Source organism: Phascolarctos cinereus, unplaced genomic scaffold (assembly GCF_003287225.1).
Source record: "Phascolarctos cinereus isolate Bilbo 61053 unplaced genomic scaffold, phaCin_HiC Scaffold_9;HRSCAF=440, whole genome shotgun sequence".
Classification (NCBI taxonomy): Eukaryota; Metazoa; Chordata; class Mammalia; order Diprotodontia; family Phascolarctidae; genus Phascolarctos; species Phascolarctos cinereus.
In genome coordinates, this window is record NW_027556402.1 from 262,057,527 (window position 1) to 262,077,693 (window position 20,167).

The 20,167-nt window shown below is 48.3% G+C and overlaps 1 protein-coding gene across 1 annotated transcript in view; it reads left to right on the top strand.

Annotated features, from left to right (window-relative positions):
- The first annotated feature begins 7,749 nt into the window (after positions 1-7,749).
- OSBPL5 (oxysterol binding protein like 5) overlaps positions 7,750-20,167 on the top strand; it is a 153,243-nt gene continuing 140,825 nt past the window's right edge. The window contains exon 1 of the mRNA XM_078148186.1: positions 7,750-8,092. Coding sequence (XP_078004312.1) covers positions 8,078-8,092 — 15 coding nt within the window. The 5' untranslated portion in view covers positions 7,750-8,077. The remainder of the gene's footprint in view (positions 8,093-20,167) is intronic.

Genomic DNA, 20,167 nt, shown 5'->3' on the forward strand with positions numbered 1-20,167 from the left:
GGGAGGGGGGTTAGTAGAAATGGGGGTCCTCTAGAAGTCTCAAGGACCTGCCAATACCTCCTGTAGTAATGAACCTTCTTCCTGGGCCCAAGAGGGGGAGGGGAAGGGAAGGGGGAAATAGGTGGGTGGTCAGTGATTTGTTAATAATCAAAAACAATCATCGCATCCCTGGGTCTCGGCCAATGAAGAATCTGGAAGGTGATTCATCACAGCTGTTCGGCGTCATTTACTAAAGCTGCAACTATCCAAAAGTGGAGGGCTGTTCAACGGCCTCTCCTGAGGCCTCGGGGCCTTGGCAGAGAGAAGGGCCCTCCCAGTGGACAGCTTGGGTGGCTATGAGAGCTGTGCCTGGACTATGGAGGACATGGAACCAGATGTGACTACCATCTTCCCCTGGCCTGGCCTTTCCCTTCCCCTTCCTGCCCCACTCTGCCTAGAGGCAAAAATTCTGGTGAGGCTAGGAGGATTACAGGCTACCCTCCCTCAAAAGGGTGGGAGGACCTGCTCTCCCTCTACACAATCCCAGGGCTCCCCAGCACCCCCAAGGGATCGGAGGACCAAAAAGCAACCCTACTTGTGGCTGCTGGTCTTATTCTTCAACATGATGCAGAGAAAACAGTGGGAGGGAGGGAGGGGGATCATTTGGAGCTGAAGATGGAAGTCAATTAAAAAAAGAAAAAGAAAACCTCTGCAGATTCAGGAGTCAAGGGACACTGAGGCAAATCCCAGTTCTGCTGCTCACCAGCTGTCTGAGTTTTGCCAGGTTATTCAACCCTTTTGAGCCTTAGTCTTCTAATCTACAAAATGGGAAACATAATGTTCACATCCCTACCCCAACAGGATTGTTTATAGGAAAGTGTTTTGGAAGGAGGAAGAGGAGGAGGAGGAGGAGGAGAAGGAGAAGGAGAAGGAGAAGGAGAAGGAGAAGGAGAAGGAGAAGGAGAAGGAGAAGAAGAAGAAGAAGAAGAAGAAGAAGAAGAAGAAGAAGAAGAAGAAGAAGAAGAAGAAGAAGAGAAGACAAGCTGACATTTATATGGAACTTGAAGCTTTGTGGAACATTTGATAGATAGATAGATAGATAGATAGATAGATAGATAGATAGATAGATATAGATATAGATATAGATAGATTAGATATAGATATAGATAGATAGAGATAGAGATAGAGATAGAGATAGAGATAGAGATAGAGATAGAGATAGAGACAGAGACAGAGATAGAGATAGAGATAGAGATAGAGATAGAGATAGAGATAGAGATAGAGATAGAGACAGAGACAGAGAGAGAGAGAGATAGATATAGATATAGATATAGATATAGATATAGATATAGATATAGATATAGATATAGATATAGATATAGATATAGATATAGATATAGATATAGATATAGATATAGATATAGATATAGATATATTACCTCATTTGATCCTCACAGTAACCCTGGGAAGCAGATGCTATTTATTGCTGACCTCATTTTACAGAAGAGGAAACTGAGGCTGAGATAGGTGAAGTGATTTAGTCAACAAACATTTATTAATTGTCCACTATGTGCCAGACCCAGTGTTAAGCACTGAGAACACAAAGAAAGGCATCTCTGCCCTCAAGGAGCTCACAGTCTAACAGGAGACAACACACAAATGACTCTGTACATACAAGCAACAAATACTTTAGATGGGAGGGAGTCTCAAAGAGAAGATGCTAGCAATGGCAGGGACCAGGAAAGGCCTCCTGCAGAAGACAGGCTTGGGGCTGAGTCTTGAAGGGACCTACCCAAGATTATCCTGCTACTGTCTTGAAGACAGGTTTCAAACTTGGGTCTTTCTGGGTCCAATTTAACACTGTTACCCCCTTTGGCACCTAGCTAAAAACAGTATACAAACCTGAGTAGGAGGAGGTGTAGTTGTCACTGCCTGGCATTATCTGGGGTTTCATGCTGAGCCAGCCTTGTCTTTCCAGTGAGGTGCTAAGCTCCTCAAGGCAAGGGTTGGGTCATCTTCTGCATCCCCCAGCACAGATCTGGGGATTCTGGTGCTTTCTGAATACAAATGGGATTGAACAATTCAAACATAACTTATCCTGGAAGTCTGCTGTGCTCTAAAAGCAAGTCTGCCCAAGACTTGACCTGTCTTCTAGGGATGAGGGTGCCCAGGTTTGATAACGGCAGAGGGCTCTTGTGGGGAGGCTGCCATGACCACTGCCTGCTAGGGTCCTGCTAACCATGAAACAGCCTTTCCTAAGAAGACAGAAAGTATCTCAGAGGTCATCAAGAATTTAGTTTTCAGGGACTTTGATGCAGGCTCAGTGTCCAGGCTTCTGCTGTTCTACACAAGTCAGTCGGTCAATATGCATTTTAAGCACCAGTCTCGTGCCAGGCACTTTGCCAAGTGCTGGGCACACAAAGAAAAGTGAAAGACAGCTCCCCCCTCACAGGGAAGTTGACAAGCCAGCAACTATGTATAAACCAGCTAAATACAGGATAAAAAGGGACTGATCAAGACAGAGACCTTAGGAGAAGTAAGAAGCATTGGGAGAAGCTTACCGTAGGAGGTAGGCTTTTAGCTGGGACTTCGGGAAGTCCAGGTGATGGAGAGGATCTGGGAGAGCACTCCGGCAGTAAGGTGCCAGAAGGAATGCCCCAGGTCAAGGAATTCAGGGTCTTGTTCAAAGAACAACAAAAAGGCCAGAGAATGGTGGGAGTGGGGCCAGCGGGGGAAGGGGGGAGAGTAAGGTGTGAGAAGACTGGGAGGGAGAGGGAGGGGAGGCACTAGGTTATGAAGGGCTTTAAATGTCAGACAGGGTTTTCTACTTGAGCCTGGAGTCTATTGGGGGTTACCATGCTCAGGCAGCTCCCAGCACAATCCAAAACACAAAATTTCCCCCCAGGGACACTCGTAACACAGACAAATGCAAACATCTACAAACATGGAAACCACTTGAGTTCAGAGCCAAAGAGGTCTCCCCTCCCTTCTTTTTTTTTAAGGCAATTGGAGTTAAGTGACTTGCCCAGGGTCACACAGCTAGTGTCAAGTATTTGGTCTGAGGCCAGATTTGAACTCAGGTCCTCCCAACTTCAGGGCCGGTGCTCTATCCACTGCTCCACCTAGCTGCCCCTCATGTCCCTCCTTTTAAAATACACAACTAGATCATCACCGAATAATGGGCAATCCTAGCCCCAGCCCAGAAGCCTGTGATTGGCTCCCTAGTCAAATCAAGTTGTGAACCAGCATTTATTAAGCACCTGCTTTGTACCAGGCATCGTGCTACCCTGAGGATATGGAGAAAGGCAAGATCAGTCCCTCCTGGGAAGGAGCTGGAAGTGGAGCCATTTCAGAGTGGGAGAGGCTCCAGGCCTCTCGGCAGGATGCCTGGCCCCAGCTGCCTCCTGATCGATCCCACAGATCGACTGCCTGCCTCTCTGAGTTCAGAAGCTCAGTCAACAAAAATGTCACCCATCCAGGTGGGTTCTCTAGGTCTGGTTCTTGTCATATTCTAGCTAGTTTTAGTGCCCTCCCACTTCCACCCAGACAGATGTCCAGGGGAGGGCATTTACCACTTGTCTCAGTCCTGAAATGTTTGTCTACTGTCATTTCTGCCAACTCCTTCCCCAACCACAGAGGCAGAAGTAAAGGAAAGAAAAAAGAAAAGGGTTGGAAGTATAAGGCTTCTGGAGACAGTTAAGCAGGTTTTCCTGGGACATTGGCTAGACATTCCAGTAGAAGCATGCACCATAGGCATGTTTAAGCTTCCACGGCAGAAATAATGTATGCCTCAACTCTGGAAGGACCTCATCTCACACTCTTCTCTGCCCTCGGCCTTGTTGAGTGCGTTGGTGTCTGAGCTCCTGCCTGCCTGATCCTTCCCGCTGGTGAGGAGAGCCAGCTCAAAGGAAGGGCGAGTTCACTCAGAGAACAGAGAACATGCCATTCCCACGCTTGGAGGGAGCCTAGAGTTCATCCAGTAGAATTCTCTCAGGTTACATACAGCTGGACAAACTGAGGCCCAGAGATGATTTACTCAAGGAAATACACAAGAAGGAAAGGTCGGGTCTCCTGACTCTTCCTCCCAAACTCTACCCTCCTGAGGTCATTGACCAGCAGTCCCAAAGAGCCAATTTTAAAAAGTTTTACCCACAAAGTGGGATATTTTATACACAAGCACACACAGACTTTGAAAGATAGTGGGGGTTAGAAGAGCCTGGTGTTCTAGGGTTCTTGGGGTCACAAAAACTCAGACATGACGGAACAACAAATAATAACAACTCTAATTTCTCTGAGCACAGAAATGCTTCTCATAACAAACCTACGAAGTAGAAAGTATAAGCACTGGTATATCCATTTTACAGATGAAACCACTGAGGCTTAAAGACAGGAGACACAGTTCATTTAGTACCTTATTTTACAAATGAAAGAACCCAGAGAGGAACCAGTTTGTCCAACACTGGTTGAGTCTGGAGATAGTGAGAGCTTGGTGCAGCAGCAAGAGCCTGGTGCTGGAATCAAAGGACTTCAGTGCAAATTCTGCCCTTGCCACTTACTCCCTGGGTGACCCTGGGCCAGTCACTTTCTGTCTGTGAGCCGCAGTTTCCTCATCTGTAAAATGGAGGGACTGGGCTGAACACCCTCATGGGATCCTTCCAGCCCTGGTTCTCAGCTTCACAATCACAACAGAGCTCAGGATGGGCAGGGCCAAGAGTAAAAGCTGTGACTTGCTTGAGGTCTCTCCCAAACCCCTCCAAATTCAACAGAGCTAAGGTTTGGCTCCAGGCCCAAGGTCCCCTAGTACAGGCCTCTTTCCACAACACCACAAAGCCACCTACCCATCTGCATCAAGGACTTCTTTGGAGCCAAGGGCTTGGAACTGGAGGATCAGAACTGGAAGAGATCCCAGTGGCCATCATTCTGTACCTGACCAAGAGTCCCCTCTATGACATCCCTGACAGGTAAGCAGTCATTCCACTTTTACATGGAGACCTTTAGTGATCAGCAGCTCCAAGGAAGAATATTTCAACTGGCCAAAAACTAATACTTCTGCCCTTCAGACCCTGTTCACCTGCATTAACCCTCCAGCTTAAATATCCCCACTTCTGTAAACCAGTCCCTTCACGGTCTGGTCTCCAGCCCCTAACCCTGCCAACCCCTCTAGCTGTTGGTTATTGCCATTTCCAGATATAGAGTCCAGAGTGCACAGAGTCAGACAGCAGATGTGAGGGGGCTAGAGGACCTTGTGTGTTGCCTGTTTGTTCTCAACACTATGCTTCAGCTGATTCAGGAGATGTAAGAGCAGAGCTGCCCAGTGCCCTTGGAGGAGCCAGTTTACGGTCCTTCCTGGGGGGTAGGGGAGAAATAGGAGGCAAGGCAGATGGCCAAACCCACAAAGACTAGGAATCAGATGGCTGGGAGCTGTGGAATCTGCAGGTCCCCAGAACAATTAAGAGGCGGATCCCTGCTAGGCTACTCTGGGCTTAGGTCCAGGCAGAGAGGAATGTGGACCTGGTGCAAACGGATGGACAAGGTCACCACTGTGGAGCCAGTGAACCAGACTTGGCAAAAGTCTTCCTCTCATTAACATCTATTTGAGGAGACTTCCAGAAAGGGAGGCCTTCCTGTGCTCCCCCCAGATGCCCCCAACCTTCAAGATCCCCACCCTTTCCACTTGTTCCTCTCCTATCACTCTCCTCCCTCACCCCAACCTTGCCTGGCATCTCAGACTACAAGAAGACCTTCAGCACAGGTTCCCTCAGAGGCAGTTTATCTGTCAGCCTGATGCTACACTGAGTCAGACCCTTGGCCCAAAGCTTCTCCTTGGAGGCAGGGGAGCTGGCAATCAGTGTCCCTCAATGCAACCTAAATCTCCATAGCACAGGCAAATGGCTAAGCCTCATTAGGGGCCCTCTTATTCCAAGCAACATTCCATACAAGATAATTCCAGCCCCCTGAGAAACACATGGACACCTCCTCCCCAGCCCCCCCACCCTACAATGGCCTCTGCTGGTCCACATTATTATATCATTGTCGCAGTGCCTGGCACAATGCAGACATTCACTAACTGCTTGTTCACAGGGTTCATTGTTTTCTTCCTCATACCGGTAAGTGGCCTCCTGGACCATAAATCAGGAAGATATTTATTTTAAGGGTTTTTTTTCTATAGGGGAGAGGATGGGCCTGCCCCAGCCTAGAAGAAGGACCACAGGACCTGGACCTAAAAGAACCGCTGTTCAAGCCCTGTCCATTTATCTAGGAAGAAGCTCTGGTTTCATACAAGAGGGAAGGGACAGAGCTGGCATTTAGGGTCCAGTCTTCTGACTCTGAATCTAGGGATTTTCCCATGATGCCGCACTGCCAGCAATGCAGACATAAGCATGGAACAGCTCCTTGGCTTGCAGTAGAACCTGTGGCTTCATTTGAGCCAGGTTCTAAGCGATGAGGCTGCCACAGCCTCCTCTGTCCTAGGAGCCGAAGGTTTCTAACTGCTGCCGGCTTCAAGAGGAATGGTCAGGCCCTCTCTACTGGAGCCCTGAGACAGGCCAGGGAAGTGGAGCCCAGGCACAGGAAAAGTGACTGGGCAGGGGACAGACCATCCCGGGCTCCAGACTCACCCCTCAGGACCTGGCACGGAGCGGACTTCATAAATGCTTGTTGACTCTATGCTGGGTCACTGCTCTCCTTGTTTTCCCCCTCACCCTCATTTCCTCCATTTTCATTTCCCTTTTCTCCCTCTTTCTCTCCTTCTCCTTGTAACTGCTTCTAAGTCAGCACAATTTTGGACCCTGACCCACAGTGCTCAGAGTTCCCAGGGGCCCAGAATACAGAGCTGGGTCAGAAAGCAGCTGCTCAGCACTGATCCAGCCAGCTCTTGGAGCCTTTCTCTCTCAAGGCAGGCTGGGAAGCCTAGTCCCCAAGTGCCCCCAGCTTCCTCCCTCCTCCTCCTCCTGCCCCTCCTCCAGCAGTATGTAGAGGCACCAGGGATGCGCTATTATTCCTGAAGCAAGGAATCATGAGGCTTAGAGCTGGAAAGGACTTTGTTGTTGTTGTCCGGTTGTCCAGCCATATCTCACTCTTTCTGACCCCTCGGACCATACTGTCCATGATGTTTTCTTGGCAAAGTACTGGAGTGGTTTGCCATTTCCTTCCTGACTCCAGGGCCAGCACTCTATCCACTGAGCCATCTAACTCCCTAGGAAGGGACTTTAGAAGTAACCAAATATAACTTCTTCATTTTACAAAGAAGGAAACTGAGGTCCAGAAGGTTAAGCGAATGAGCTCAAATCATGCAGGCAATAAGTAGCAGAGGAAGGTTCCAACCACTGCCTCCTAACTCCAAATCCAGATCCAGGGCTTTTCCCACTACACTAATAAAGAGTCAGGTGACACTTGTGTCTAAAGGGAACGCTTGGGGTGATTTATGTGACTATCGAGCACCTGACCAAGTCATAGGCCCCCTAAGGGTGTCACCTCTGGGCATAGCCTCCCCTTCAGGCCCCCTCCCCATTCTCAGGGCTGTACCAGGACCAGGAATTAGGAAGGGCGATAGGGGAGCTGACCAGGGCCAGCAGTGCAGGGGGTGCAGTGTGCACTCTAAATCTTTGCTTTGGTGCAGCCTTGTGCAGCCAGCCCCACCTCTTGGAGCCAAGCCCGGCCGGTTCCCTGCCTCCTGCCTCCGGGGCCAACCTGGCGTTGACTTTGCTCAGTCCTAGAAACACCTGCTCGACTGGTTTGCCGGCTGGTTTGCCTGCTGGTCTCATCTGGCTGAGCTGCCTGGCCAAGGGCAGGAGCGACTCACCCAGGCCCCCACCCGCAGTACAGTGCACCACCTGGAGCCCCTTGCCTCGGTTTCCCGGGACTGTTGTGTCTGCGGAGCACGGATCAGGCCACTGCCTCGTCTTCCCTCCCAGCTCGGAGGCTGCAGAGTCACCTTCCATATTCCCAAACTGGGCAGAGGAAGGAGGCTTCTTAGAAGTCCCGGGAGCCAGCTTGCCCCGGCTCCTTCGAGATCGCCCGGGGCTGCTCCCGGGGAGGAGGATGAAGAAGAGCTCCGGCTGAGGGAGGATTTGCGGTGCGCCCGTCCCAGAGCAGCCTCATGCCTTGCTGTACGGTGAGTACCCAGTGGGGGTGGGGCGAGTGCAGCGCCCGCCCCAAGGACGTGACTGCTATGTTCTAGACCCGGACTGGGACGGGGTCTGGGCTCCGGACCCAGGACAGATATAGGGACAGGTTCCGGGCGGAACAGCAGCCGATCTGCTGGTGATGGCACTGGCTCTGGAGGGGAGAGCTAAGGGGAGAAGGACTCCCAGGGATGCCTGCGGTTATGGAGGGCGGGGTCTGGCCTGAACTGGGGCTGGCTCCCGCATGGTTCGCGTTCTCCTCTACATTTAGGGAATACAGTAGGGACTGAAAATGGGGAGCAGAGCCTAGAGCAGCCCCCCTTCCCTCGCTCTCTGCTTCTTCCCTTCTGATACTGGGGCTGTTGCTAGCTGTCTGCGTGCAGCAGGTGCTGCGTCTCCCCGAGATGGAGAGTGAGGGCCCCCAGACAGCCCGCCTCCACACCCAGCAGCCCAGGGACTGGGTCAATGTCCGGAGCCCAGCACAACAGGCTCCTGCTTCCTCCTTGGCCTTGCTCTGGGGTAGTGGTGGGACAGACGCTGTGCTTCAAGAAGCACGGCTCCCAAACTCTGCGGGCGGGATGCTGCATTGCGCTCACCTAAGCGTCGGCTGCGTGCGAAGTGCGCCTATCTTTGCTGGGGCCGCCACAGCTGCCTTCCCGCATTCCCCGCACCCCCGCCCAGTCTCGCCCCAGTTCCTGCAGCAGGGACTTCGACTCCAGCGCCAGCTGCCGTCTGGTCGCCCATCAGTCTGTCCATCCACCCGTCCCAAGGAGAGGACAAATGACGCTTCCTCCAGGACAAGGCAAGCGCGCTCCCGTGGTGGCTGGGAAGCTGCAGAACTTTTGCAGCGTCCATCGGACCGCCTGGGAGCGTCGTTAAACTGTGGCTTCCAAGAGGCATCCCTGCATGTTCTTGGAGCCCTTGCACTGGAGACCTAGGGCAGGGCAAGCCGGGCCTGGGAGGCCTGGCTCGGGTTAGGCCCCGCTGTCCAGTGCTTATATGACTGAGCCGATCTTAGTTGGAGAACTGGGAAGGATCCCAGAAGGCATCTGATCTCACAGAAGACAGCCACCAGACGCGGGATCTGAACCCAAGCCTGCTAACTCCCAAACCAGCCCAGTCCTCACTGCGCGGAGGGCGCCTCCTAGTCGCTAACCAAGATAATGACGTCTTTCTCTTACAGTCCTAGGAAAAGAGAGGCATCTCCCTCTCACCTTTGCAGACATGCGGGAGGATAGGTGTCGACCTGTGCATTGGGAGCCAGACAGGAGTCAGACAACGGCGGTCATTTGCTCCCTGTGCGACGCTGACCAAGTCCCTTCTCCTCTCTGGGCCTCGGTTTCCTGACGCGGGAAAGGAGTGGACTAGACCAGCTTTAACCCTGTGACTCCAGGTCGGCTCGACTTGGTTTCTGAACTGGTCCAGTTACTCTCTTTTTGGAAGCGATGACGTGAACATCATGGTTACCAATACACTTTTAAAGACAAAAACATGATAATCCCAGAGGTGCATCTCACGTGAGCTCCTCTCCAACACCACATTTCCAGGCGTCTGAAGAAGCAGAGGGCAAGAAGGGGGAGTTGGAGACTGCAAGATGTGTATGGCAGAGAAGAGGGCCCCCTTTGCTGATGATGCAGGAATAAACAGAGTCTTGGATTGGGGACTGGCCTAGACTACCCAGCAGTCGCCGGGCTCAACTTCAGCTCAAATTTGAAGAATTCTTTTTTGATTTGCTTTTTCCTTTGTGACTTCAGTTAGGATCCCAGAGCCAAGTAAGAGAGTACAGACATCAGCCAGGCTCCGTGCCTCCATTTCCCCTACTCTCCCTTCCTTATTATCCTTCCCTGTGCTCTGCAGGTTTCAGTCAGGGCAGCAGGACATTTGGCCACCAAAAAAATCCCTGTCTAGACACACTGACCTGAGGCATTATGGGAACTGCTGGGATGGGTGGAACATAGCATTGACTTCATCCTCTGCCATCATGGCATGGTAGTAGGTAGAGACTGACAGGGACCCAGTCAGCTACAATAAAGGAAGCACCATGGGGAAGGGGATAGGGAACTGGCCTGGGAATCTGGACACCTGAGTCCCCGTCAGTGCCACTCACAAGCTGTTCAAACTTTGAGCAAATTCCTTCCCCTCTCAGGATCCTCATGTTTATGTTTTGTAAAAGTGCTATGGCAGGAAGGAGAAAGGATTGATTAGATGGCCTCTGAGAGGTCTTCCAGTATCACCGTATGTTGTATGCTTTGGGTGCCTCCCAGCTCTGACTCTTTTCGGTCTATGTTCTAAGGTCTCTTGCATCACTAACATCCTTTGGTCTAGGTTCTAAGGTCCCATCCACCTGATATTGTCTGAGGGGTTCTCAAAGAACCAGACATCCCACCAATGCACAAAGTGATAACAGTATCTTCTACTCACATCACAGAGCTTTAGGGCAATGACCTCCCTGAGGGTCACAGGACTACAGAGAACAGGGTACAAATGATGGATGCTGGGGCCACAGCCCCTGTAGGAATATGGCACCAGAGCCAAGCTGCAGCAGGAAGTGAGATGGTCACAAATAGTTCACTGGAGAGACTGCCCTCAGATCCTGTACAAGCAGGCTCTGGGGACCCTTCCAGCTCTGACCTTCTGTGTTCCAAAGGCCCTCCCAGCTCTGACCTCATGTTCCAAAGGCCCTCCCAGCTCTGACCTTGTGTTCCATGGGTGATGTTCTGTGCTCTGTATTCCAAGGTCTCTCACATTTCTAATAGCCAACATTCTGTCTCTTTGAGTTCCAACATTCCATGCTCTTATATCCCTCCCAACTCTGATATTCTATGCTTTACAGTCCCAGCTCTCACCATTGGCTCTGATACTCCATATTCTAATGTTCTTTCCAGTTCCGACAATTCACGCTCTATGTTCTAAGGTCTTTCCTAGCTCGAACATACTAAGATCCAAAATAATCTCTTTCTTTCCCTTTCTTTGTGTTCTTCCCCACCTTCTCTTACCCCACCCAAGGGCTTCAATGAGCTTGCTCCAGAACTGTGGCCCTCTCCCCCAGGTGTCTTTGAGGTCGTAGGTTTTTCCAAAGCCTGGGCCAGACTACTGTTATTTATTCGGATATGCCCACCCCTCTACTCCCACCAAGGGGGCCCTGGGATGACCTGATACCAATCTAATGGCAGAGGTTGGGATAAGGCTTGGACTAGCTTTGAGAATTCAGGAGGCATGACGGTATTTGGGGAGGAGGAGTTACCAAGGGAAGTTGCTAGGAGGTTGAAGGTCTGCTATTCTTCATTCCCAAAGAGAGATATATAAGATGGCATTGATCAGAAGGGGGAAAGGAAGGGAATAAGCATTTATATAATGCCTACTGTGTGCCAGGCACTGTGCTAAGTGCTTCACAAATATTATTATCTCATTTGATTCTTATGACAACCCTATGAAGTAGGTGCCATTATTATCCCCAATTTACAGTTGAGGAAACTGAGGTAAATATGTTAATTGACTTGCCTAGGTCACACAACTAGCAAGTATCTGAGGTTACATTTCCTAACTCCAGGCCCAGTGCTACCTAGCTGCCTCACTCCCAAATACAGGAGACTCCAGGGAACAGTAGTTGTCCAAACACCTGGCCGATGGTTTGGTGGCAGGGAAGGATGAGGGAGGGAAACAGAGAGAAGTCATTTATTTTACCTGAAATGGATATTTCTGGAGCCCTGTCACTGAGGCCCTGGGACACTTCTCTACCTAGTCTTGCCCTGCTGTTCGTGTGGGTTTTATGAGACCCTCCCATGTAGCCCGCTCAATGCCATGCCCCGGGATGGGGATGGGAAGACAGACCTGGCAGGTCCACTCCGAAGACTTGGGCTGGTTTATTTTCTAACTGGGGGATCCTGTCAGTGTGGTTGCTGCAGACGCCTGCTGCAGTAACCCCAAAAGGTACTCACATTTGCATAAGAAATGCAAACCAGCAAAATGCAGATTTCCTGAGGGTAGCCTAGATTAGAAGACTGTCTGCAAACAAGAGAACACACTCTCTTGGACTTGGCTTCCTTTTCTTTCCCCTTCTGCAGGGTCTAGGGGTCCCCCCCAAGGAGCCTGAGCCCCCACCTACTCACCCACCTAGGTCTCCCTTCTGAGTCCCTGTTCACAGTGCACACCTGCCGAGATGAGTCTGCTCGAACTCAGCACTGGGAACTCAGTGATAGATCTCGGAACTTCGCAAAGGGTGGGAGTGAAAAAGAGAGCTCAGACTCAGAACTCTCTCAAGTAGCTGTGTCCAAGGAAGTGGGGATGAGTTCAGCACAATCCAATCCACCCCAAATTCCCCAAACCCGGTGTCTCCCTTCTCTGCTCACTCTTCCAGGGTCCACTTTGGATGTCTCCTGGGATGCTGGGCCCCCTGCATGCCAGCAGCTCCCCGGGCTGGATTAAAGAATACCTTTCTCCAGTTGTGGGATTCCTGGTTCGTCCCTCTGCCTCTTGCTGGAGCCTTATTGTTCCAGAACCTCCTGAGGAGGAGGAGAGGAAGGGACCATCAATTGGGCTGATGAGAGTGTAAAATATTTCAAATCCTTTTTCTCTTGTGACTAATGTGAGAAGGGAAAACAAAGGCAAGAAGGAAAGGGGGAGAGAAAGAGTAGCATCAGAATGAGAAGCCCCAGGAAGGACTGGTGACTCCTCTCTGGAGAGAAGGTAAGGGAGGGAGGCAGCAGAGTTTCCCCAAGGTGGACCAGCCACCAGCCCCAATCAAGGACCTATGGAAAGACAGCATCACTTGGGCTGACAACATGGAAGAACTAGCCTGGCAGTAAATGACTTCATTTACCTCCATCCCTGCCTCTTCTCTCTTATCTTGCCCATGCCCTGGTGGGGATGCTCAGCCTCCAAGGAGCAGCTGTAGATCAGCACGCATGAAGCCTAGCCAGACTGGTACCTAGGGGAGAATAGCAAAAGCTCTGCCCCAAAGAGCCAACATTTAGAGGATATTGATCTAGTACACTGCTGAAGATAAAAACCATTCAATTCTGAGGCTCAATAGTCAAACTAACTAGTTAAACTAGGAATTTCCAAAAGCTTCCACCCAACCCCTCTGGTAACCATACCCTGGCTAGCTCTGACTGGACTACTGTTCCACTCTTTGGACCTCCCTAGCAGGGGCCTTGTGGTATCCCAAAATCATTCCTCTGCTAAACTCACTCCATACCCTGGACTTACCCCAGGGTCAAAATTGTCTGCTTGCTGCTCTGAGGCAGGAAATGTGCAGACCCTGGACAGAGGCCCTGGGTAGGAAAGGGGAGATGATTCTATTGAATATGATGGAATCAGAACTAGAGGCACCCCAAAGACAAAAGGATTCAATACACCAATTAATAAACATTAAGTGTCTACTATGTGCCTACTACAGGGGTTCCTTCTTTAATATCTCTTGGGGTGCTGACCCACCCCCACTAAAGGACTCAGGGATTTACCTTTCCAAACTGATTTGGGGAGCAGTGGTAGAAATGGTTCCAGACAAGCCCTGGAATATCCTGAGCTGATGAAGCATCATGCTGGAGCTGTCTCATCTGAGTTTCCTGGCCTCTGCATAAAGAAAGCTCCTTCTCCAAGGGCCCTGGGATGTCACCAAGAGACCTAATTTTAGCCACTCCCTGTCAGATTTGTATAAAGGACAAAGAAAGATCACAGCAGATCTTCCAGCCATAGAAGTATCTGTCTCCAGCTGGTTTAAATAAACCCTGTCCAACATCTCTGGCTCTTGGCCTCTTTGACGATTTCCACCCACCTAGTTTTACAGTCTCATCTCTCTGACTGATATTCCTTCCTGTCTGATTGGGTGCACTCTATGGGCTGGAGTCAAAAGACCTCTGGCTCTGGATCTGTCAAGGTTCACATTCCACCCCCCCTCCTTATTACCAATATGTCTGTAGGTCAGTCATGTCACATCTTCTCTAGGTTTCCGTGTCCTCATTTTGTAGAATGAACAGATCAGACTGGATCTTTCTAAGGTCCCCTCCAGCTCTGAATCTTTGATTCCACTTCTATCTTGTGTTCAATAAAAGGAGGGATGAGTTTGAGCATGAACAAATTAGACGCAAAATGTCAAGGCCAACTTAGCATCCCAGCTTCTCCACAAAGCTCTCCATGAGATTACCCCATTCCTCCTCCCAATAACATCCAATTTTGGGCCTGATCTAACACTTTGCATGACCCCTCTCTACTGCACCTCCCATATAATATCATGTAGCTGACTTACCTGTATGGGAACCACCTACTATATAAGGGTCTTCATCCAATAGGTTATTCCTTCACTAGGATTTTCCCCTGTGGATGGTGTTACCTAATCATTCCTGCATTCAGAGGCAAAGCACGACTTGGAAGAATGTCTGTACATGCCTTGGCCTGTCTGGCCATAGGGAAGGGCCCTGGCTGGTAGAGGGTTGTCATCCCAAATCTTGACAGATAAGATCCTTCTTCTCCAAAGTCTGTTCCTAGGAGGAAACAAAAAAGTGTTTCAGTTGCTTTATTTGGTGTCCCTTCGTCTCTTAAGGAATTAACAGGTTCTAAAATTAATCCCCACATGGATTAAGTCCCCCAATCTGAAGAGTCACATAATCTCAGAGTTGGACGGGGACTTTAAAGGTCGTTTAGGCCAACCCAAACTTTAAACATTCCTTCTCCCTTGTCACACATATACACATACACACATACATGCATACACATACACCCATGCATGCATACACATACACACATATGTGCACGTACACATATATACACACATACACACATACATATACAGACACAAATACACATACACACATATACAGATGCATACACATATACACATACACACAAATACACATACACACATACAGACATACATACATATACATACACAAATATACATACACACATACATATACACACACAAATACACATACACACACACACATACACACAATATTGAAGTATCCCTGATGGTAGTCTCTGCTTAAAGGCCTCCAGAGAACTACCTCCCATTGTAGTCCATTCTGCTGTGGACAGCTCCCATGCCTACAAAGGGTCACAACCAATGAGCCCTACATCTACTCTCTGGAGTCAAGAAGAACAATTCTTCTTCCATTAGACAGCCCTTCAGATTTTTGAACAGGGCAAGCTCCTTCTCCGCTCTCCCCTAGGTCTTTTCTTGCCTAAGCTAAATATCTCTAATTCCTTCATCAGATCCTCTCCCGATGTGGTTTCAAGTTCCCTCCTTGGGCTTGAAGCCTAGTCTATAAATCAATGTCTCCAGAATTAATAGTGGTTTGGACTGAATTGAGGCCTGGAGAATAAATACAACTTTAACCTAAAATTTCAGCTCTGATCTTAGAATTCGTATAAACACCAGACCAGTATCATTACCCCCAGAAAAGACTATACGCTTCCTAATTCTCCAAGGAAAGTCAGCCTAGGATAAGGAGAACTCTTAAGAATGAAATTCTTTTTTTTCTTTTAAAACCCTAAACATTTATTTCTTTTGTTTTTACCTTCATTTCCCAGTATTCCCTTCTCCTCTCTACTCCCCTCCCCTGTGAATCATACTTTGTAACAAAGAATAACAATAAAAGAGCTGGGGAGTCTTTTTGCGGCAGTTCCGCAAAACTAACCAGCACATCAGCCGGGTCTGACAGGGCATGTAATGTCCCACACCCACGGCACTGCCCCCCTCCCCTTGCAAGGAAGACAGGGAGGTGCAGTTCTCATCTCATCCCAGGTCTTATTCCAGGACCAAGCTTGGTCAGTATAATTTTTCAGCACTTAATTTCAGATTCGTTTGTCTGAAGAATGAAATTCTGAAGGTGCACAGAGATACAGTTCAGATGAGGAAAAAAATGGGAGTGGTCTGAAGAGATCAATAGTGGTTGTGCAGAGAGTTCCCCAAAGAATGTGGAGTTTGGGGGGTTTTTAAGATATGTACAAGAAAGAGCTGGAGGCAAGGGTGGAAAACAAAGGATATGCATGAAAATGTGTCCTGAGCAGGACATTGTCAGGACTTTGAGAGCTGGGGTAAACTGGGGCTGGTGAGCAAAGCCAAATGCAGCATCAGGCAAGTTTGGGGGATCTTTTGAGCTACACTGGGGAAAAGAGGAGGATCAAAGGAGATATCAGACCATTGCATGGGGTGTGTGGGCCCAGAACCACTGACAAGGAGAAGACAGAACTGCTCAACTGTTGTTATTTTTGTGTTTTCTCAGCAAAGGAAAATGACCTTTGACTGGAAAATACAAAAGAACAAAATGACTAGTGTGGAGTAACTATCCAAGGTAAATAAGCCACTAAGAAAGACCCGCAGCCTTCAGTGAATTCAGGAACCGACAGGCACGCTGAGAGATCACGGAGAACAGGAGAGGGATCACAGGACTGGAGAAGGGCAAGAGATGTCCTGATTTTCAAAAAGGGAAAGAAAATAGAATCTGTAAATAATTGACAAGTGAGCTCAACTTTGACTCTTGGCAAAAATCTAGGCTAGATTTTAGTGGATTGTAAGCTCCATATGAATCAGCAGTGCACTCTGGCAGCCAGAAAAGCTGAAAGAGGTAAAGTTTCCAGGAATAAGGAGGATGGTTATTCCTAATATATAACATCCTAGTTCGACCACACATGGAGCATTGGCTTCAATTTGGGGCACATTTTAGGAAGAGAATTTATAAGCTGAAGAACACAATTTTACCAATGAGAGTGAAAGAAGTTCAATGACCTGTCCAAGGTCATAAAGACTAAACTAGAAACCAGGTGTCCTAGTCCAAGTCCAAGGATCCTTCTACAAATTATTCCTTTGCTTTCAGCTGAGCAACTAACTCAGCTGAGTACCTCATCCCTTAACTCGGACCACTCTGTTTTCACCTCCTCCTCCCAGAATCTTTATCTCCCATTGAGACCAAGATCCCTCTTCCATTCCCCGACACCATCCTCCCAAATCAGCAGAGTGACTTGTAGCTGATTCTCATGGTCCTCTGACCCCAAGAAGGATGGAAGCTCCTGAGGCCTGAGACTATCTCACTTTTACCTTTTCATCCCCAGCCCTAGTACAATGCAGTGGTGACTAGATGGGAACAGGGGAGGAGGAGACTGTCAGGGAGAAAAGGAATGACATTTGTTCTGCTTGGCCCCAAAGGAGACAGTAGGAACAATGTGTGTGTGAGGTGGAGGAAGGGGGGAGTTACAGGAGGCAGATTTGACTTGAAGTACAGAAAATTGTCCTGACCATAAGGGCTTTCCATCAGTAGAATGAGTGGCACAGGGAGATAGTGAGCTCCCTAGCCCTAGAGGTCTTCAAGTAAAGACTGGATCGCTATTTTCTGGAGCTGCTTCAGTGGGGAGTCTTTGATGGGTAGAGGTTGGACTGGAGGGTGGATGAAGTCCCTGACAACTCTTCTAGGAGTCTGTGACTTGGGGATTCTGGCAGTCCTTTCTTTCCTCAGATCACCTAAATCATCTGGCCTCCATTATCATAATTCTAACCCCCTCCCAAAGCTTAGTTCATCATCCATGGTGAGAAATCATGGGAGAGAAAAGGGAAATGACCAAGGAGGGGACAAGCACTTGAAGGCTTACCAAGGGCTTTCATCATCATTTCATTTGAGATTCACATCAGCCCTTTGTGTGACAGGCAGCTCAGTGGATAGAGCACTGGACCTAGACTCAGGAAGATGAGTTCAAATCCATCCTCTGACACTTCTTACCTGTGTGATCCTGTGCAGGTCATGCAAGCTTTCTCATCCTCAGCTTCCTCATCTACAAAATGGAGATAATAATAGCACTTACCTCCCATAGTTGTTGTGAGGATAAAATGAAATATTTGGTAAGTGCTTCTAAAACCTTAAAGCTCTAAAGAAATCCTAAATGCTATTTATCATTACTATTGTTATTGTATTGTATAATATATTATATCATATTATATTATATCATATTATAGTATATCATATTATAGTATAGTATAGTATAGTATAGTATAGTAATTATATTATATTACATTACATTGCATCGCATCACATTATATTATATTATATTGTATTGTATCGTATTGTATTGTATTACATTATATTACATTATATTATATTACATTACATTACATTACATTACATTACATCACATTACATCGCATCGCATCGCATCACATTGCATTGCATTGCATTGTATTATATTGTATTGTATTATATTGTATTATAATTTTTTATCTTATATATTATGTCATTATTCTTATTATTTCCAAGGCTGGGAGTGGAGAGTTGGATCAGAAGACCTTCCATAGAGTATATGTGAGGATGGGGCTGCAAGGTTGGGAGAGGGGTGAGAGCATTGCCAGCTCCCCACCCCCCAGCCTCTTGGGATCATGGATCATAGATTCAGAACTTCAAGAAACCTTGCTGCTGTTGTTCAGTCATTTTCAGTCATGTCTGACTATCCATGACCCCATTTGGGGTTTTCTTTGCAGAGCCACTGGAGTGGTTTGCCATTTCCTTCTCCAGATCATTTTACAAATGAGGAAACTGAGGTCCAGAAAGGTTACATGACTTGCCCAGGGTCACTTAACTATCAAATGTCTAATCAAATTTGAACTGAGGCCTTCCTCACTCTAACTCCAGGAGTTCTTGGCTACACACAGACACACACACACACACACACTCACACACACTCCCTGCTACCACCACCATCACTGGTGTCCCCCCTCTGAGATCACCTCCCATTTATTCTGTATGTATCTTGTATGTGCCTAGTTGTGTGAGCACCTTGAAGGCAGGGACCATAGTTTTGTCTTTCTTTGTATCCCTAGCACTCAGCATAGCTCCTGGCATGGAGTAAGTAATGAATATGTTCTTGTGGACTGACTGATTTTTCACAATGGGATTTAGCTGTCATATGTCTTATGATTCTACACTGAAGGATGTGTGCTCTGGAATAATGAAGCTGCCCCATTACTGGACTTTTGGTCCCTGTGACAATAGCACAGGTTGCCCATGTCAAAAAAAGGAGTGGCCCCTTAGATAGGAGGAAGTGCCCATTCAGTGGATCTTGAAGGAAGACACAACTTTTACCATCATTCTCTTCTCCCAGTTTCTAAAGGCTCCTTAGTGGGAGAGAAAAGGCTCCTTGCTCCCCTGGGCCCATCAGACAGATGGCTACATTCACTTACAGAGGAAAAAACTGAGGCTCAGAGAGGTTGTGATTTGCTGTGGTCACAGTAATTGTTGGAGACAGAACTTTAACCCTGCTTTTCCTAACTCCAAGTTCATCTCTCAGAGCACAATCTGTCCAACGATGACCTCTCCATTAGCAGTCTTTGTTTGGCTGCTTTGTGTCATAATGGTGGCTGTCCCTGGTCTGATCTCTGCTAGTGGCCTGTGAAGTCCTAGGGGCTGAAACTCTCAGCAATGGGTCTGGCACATGACCCATGCTAAGTGACTAAGGGGGCTGTAAATGTCCCCTGTCTGCGGCTGGGTGCCTTTCTTTAAGAATAGGGATTTTGGAGCAAGACCAGCTGCCGTGATTCAGACCTTGGCAGCTCTAGGATGGAGTTTTCATAGAATCATGTGCTTTAGAGTCATAAGGGACCTTCAAGACTATCTAGGCCAGGGGGCAGCTAGGTAGCGCAGTGAATAGAGCACCAGCCCTGGAGTCAGGAAGACCTGAGTTCAAATCCAGTCTCAGACACTTGATACTTACTAGCTATGTGACCCTGGGCAAGTCACTTAGCCCCATTGCCTAGCCAAAAAAAAAAAAAAAGACCATCTAGGCCAACTCCTTCATTTGACCAAAGAAGAGACTGAAACCCAGAAAGAAGAAGGGACTTACCCTCCTTGCCCAGGTAGTTATGGAACTCTTCTACCAACTGTCCCATCATTTTAACTTCAGTTCTGGTATCCATTATGTCTCTGAACTCTGACTGGACAGACACAAGCTATCTGAACCCTTCTGGTGATTGAATGAACAAATGAAGACCCAAGGGAATGAAACCCAAACTGCAAAACTTCAGGGGCTAGTGAGTACACCAGGTGTCCCAAGACTCTCCCAGGTCTCCCAAGAACTCCTTCCAC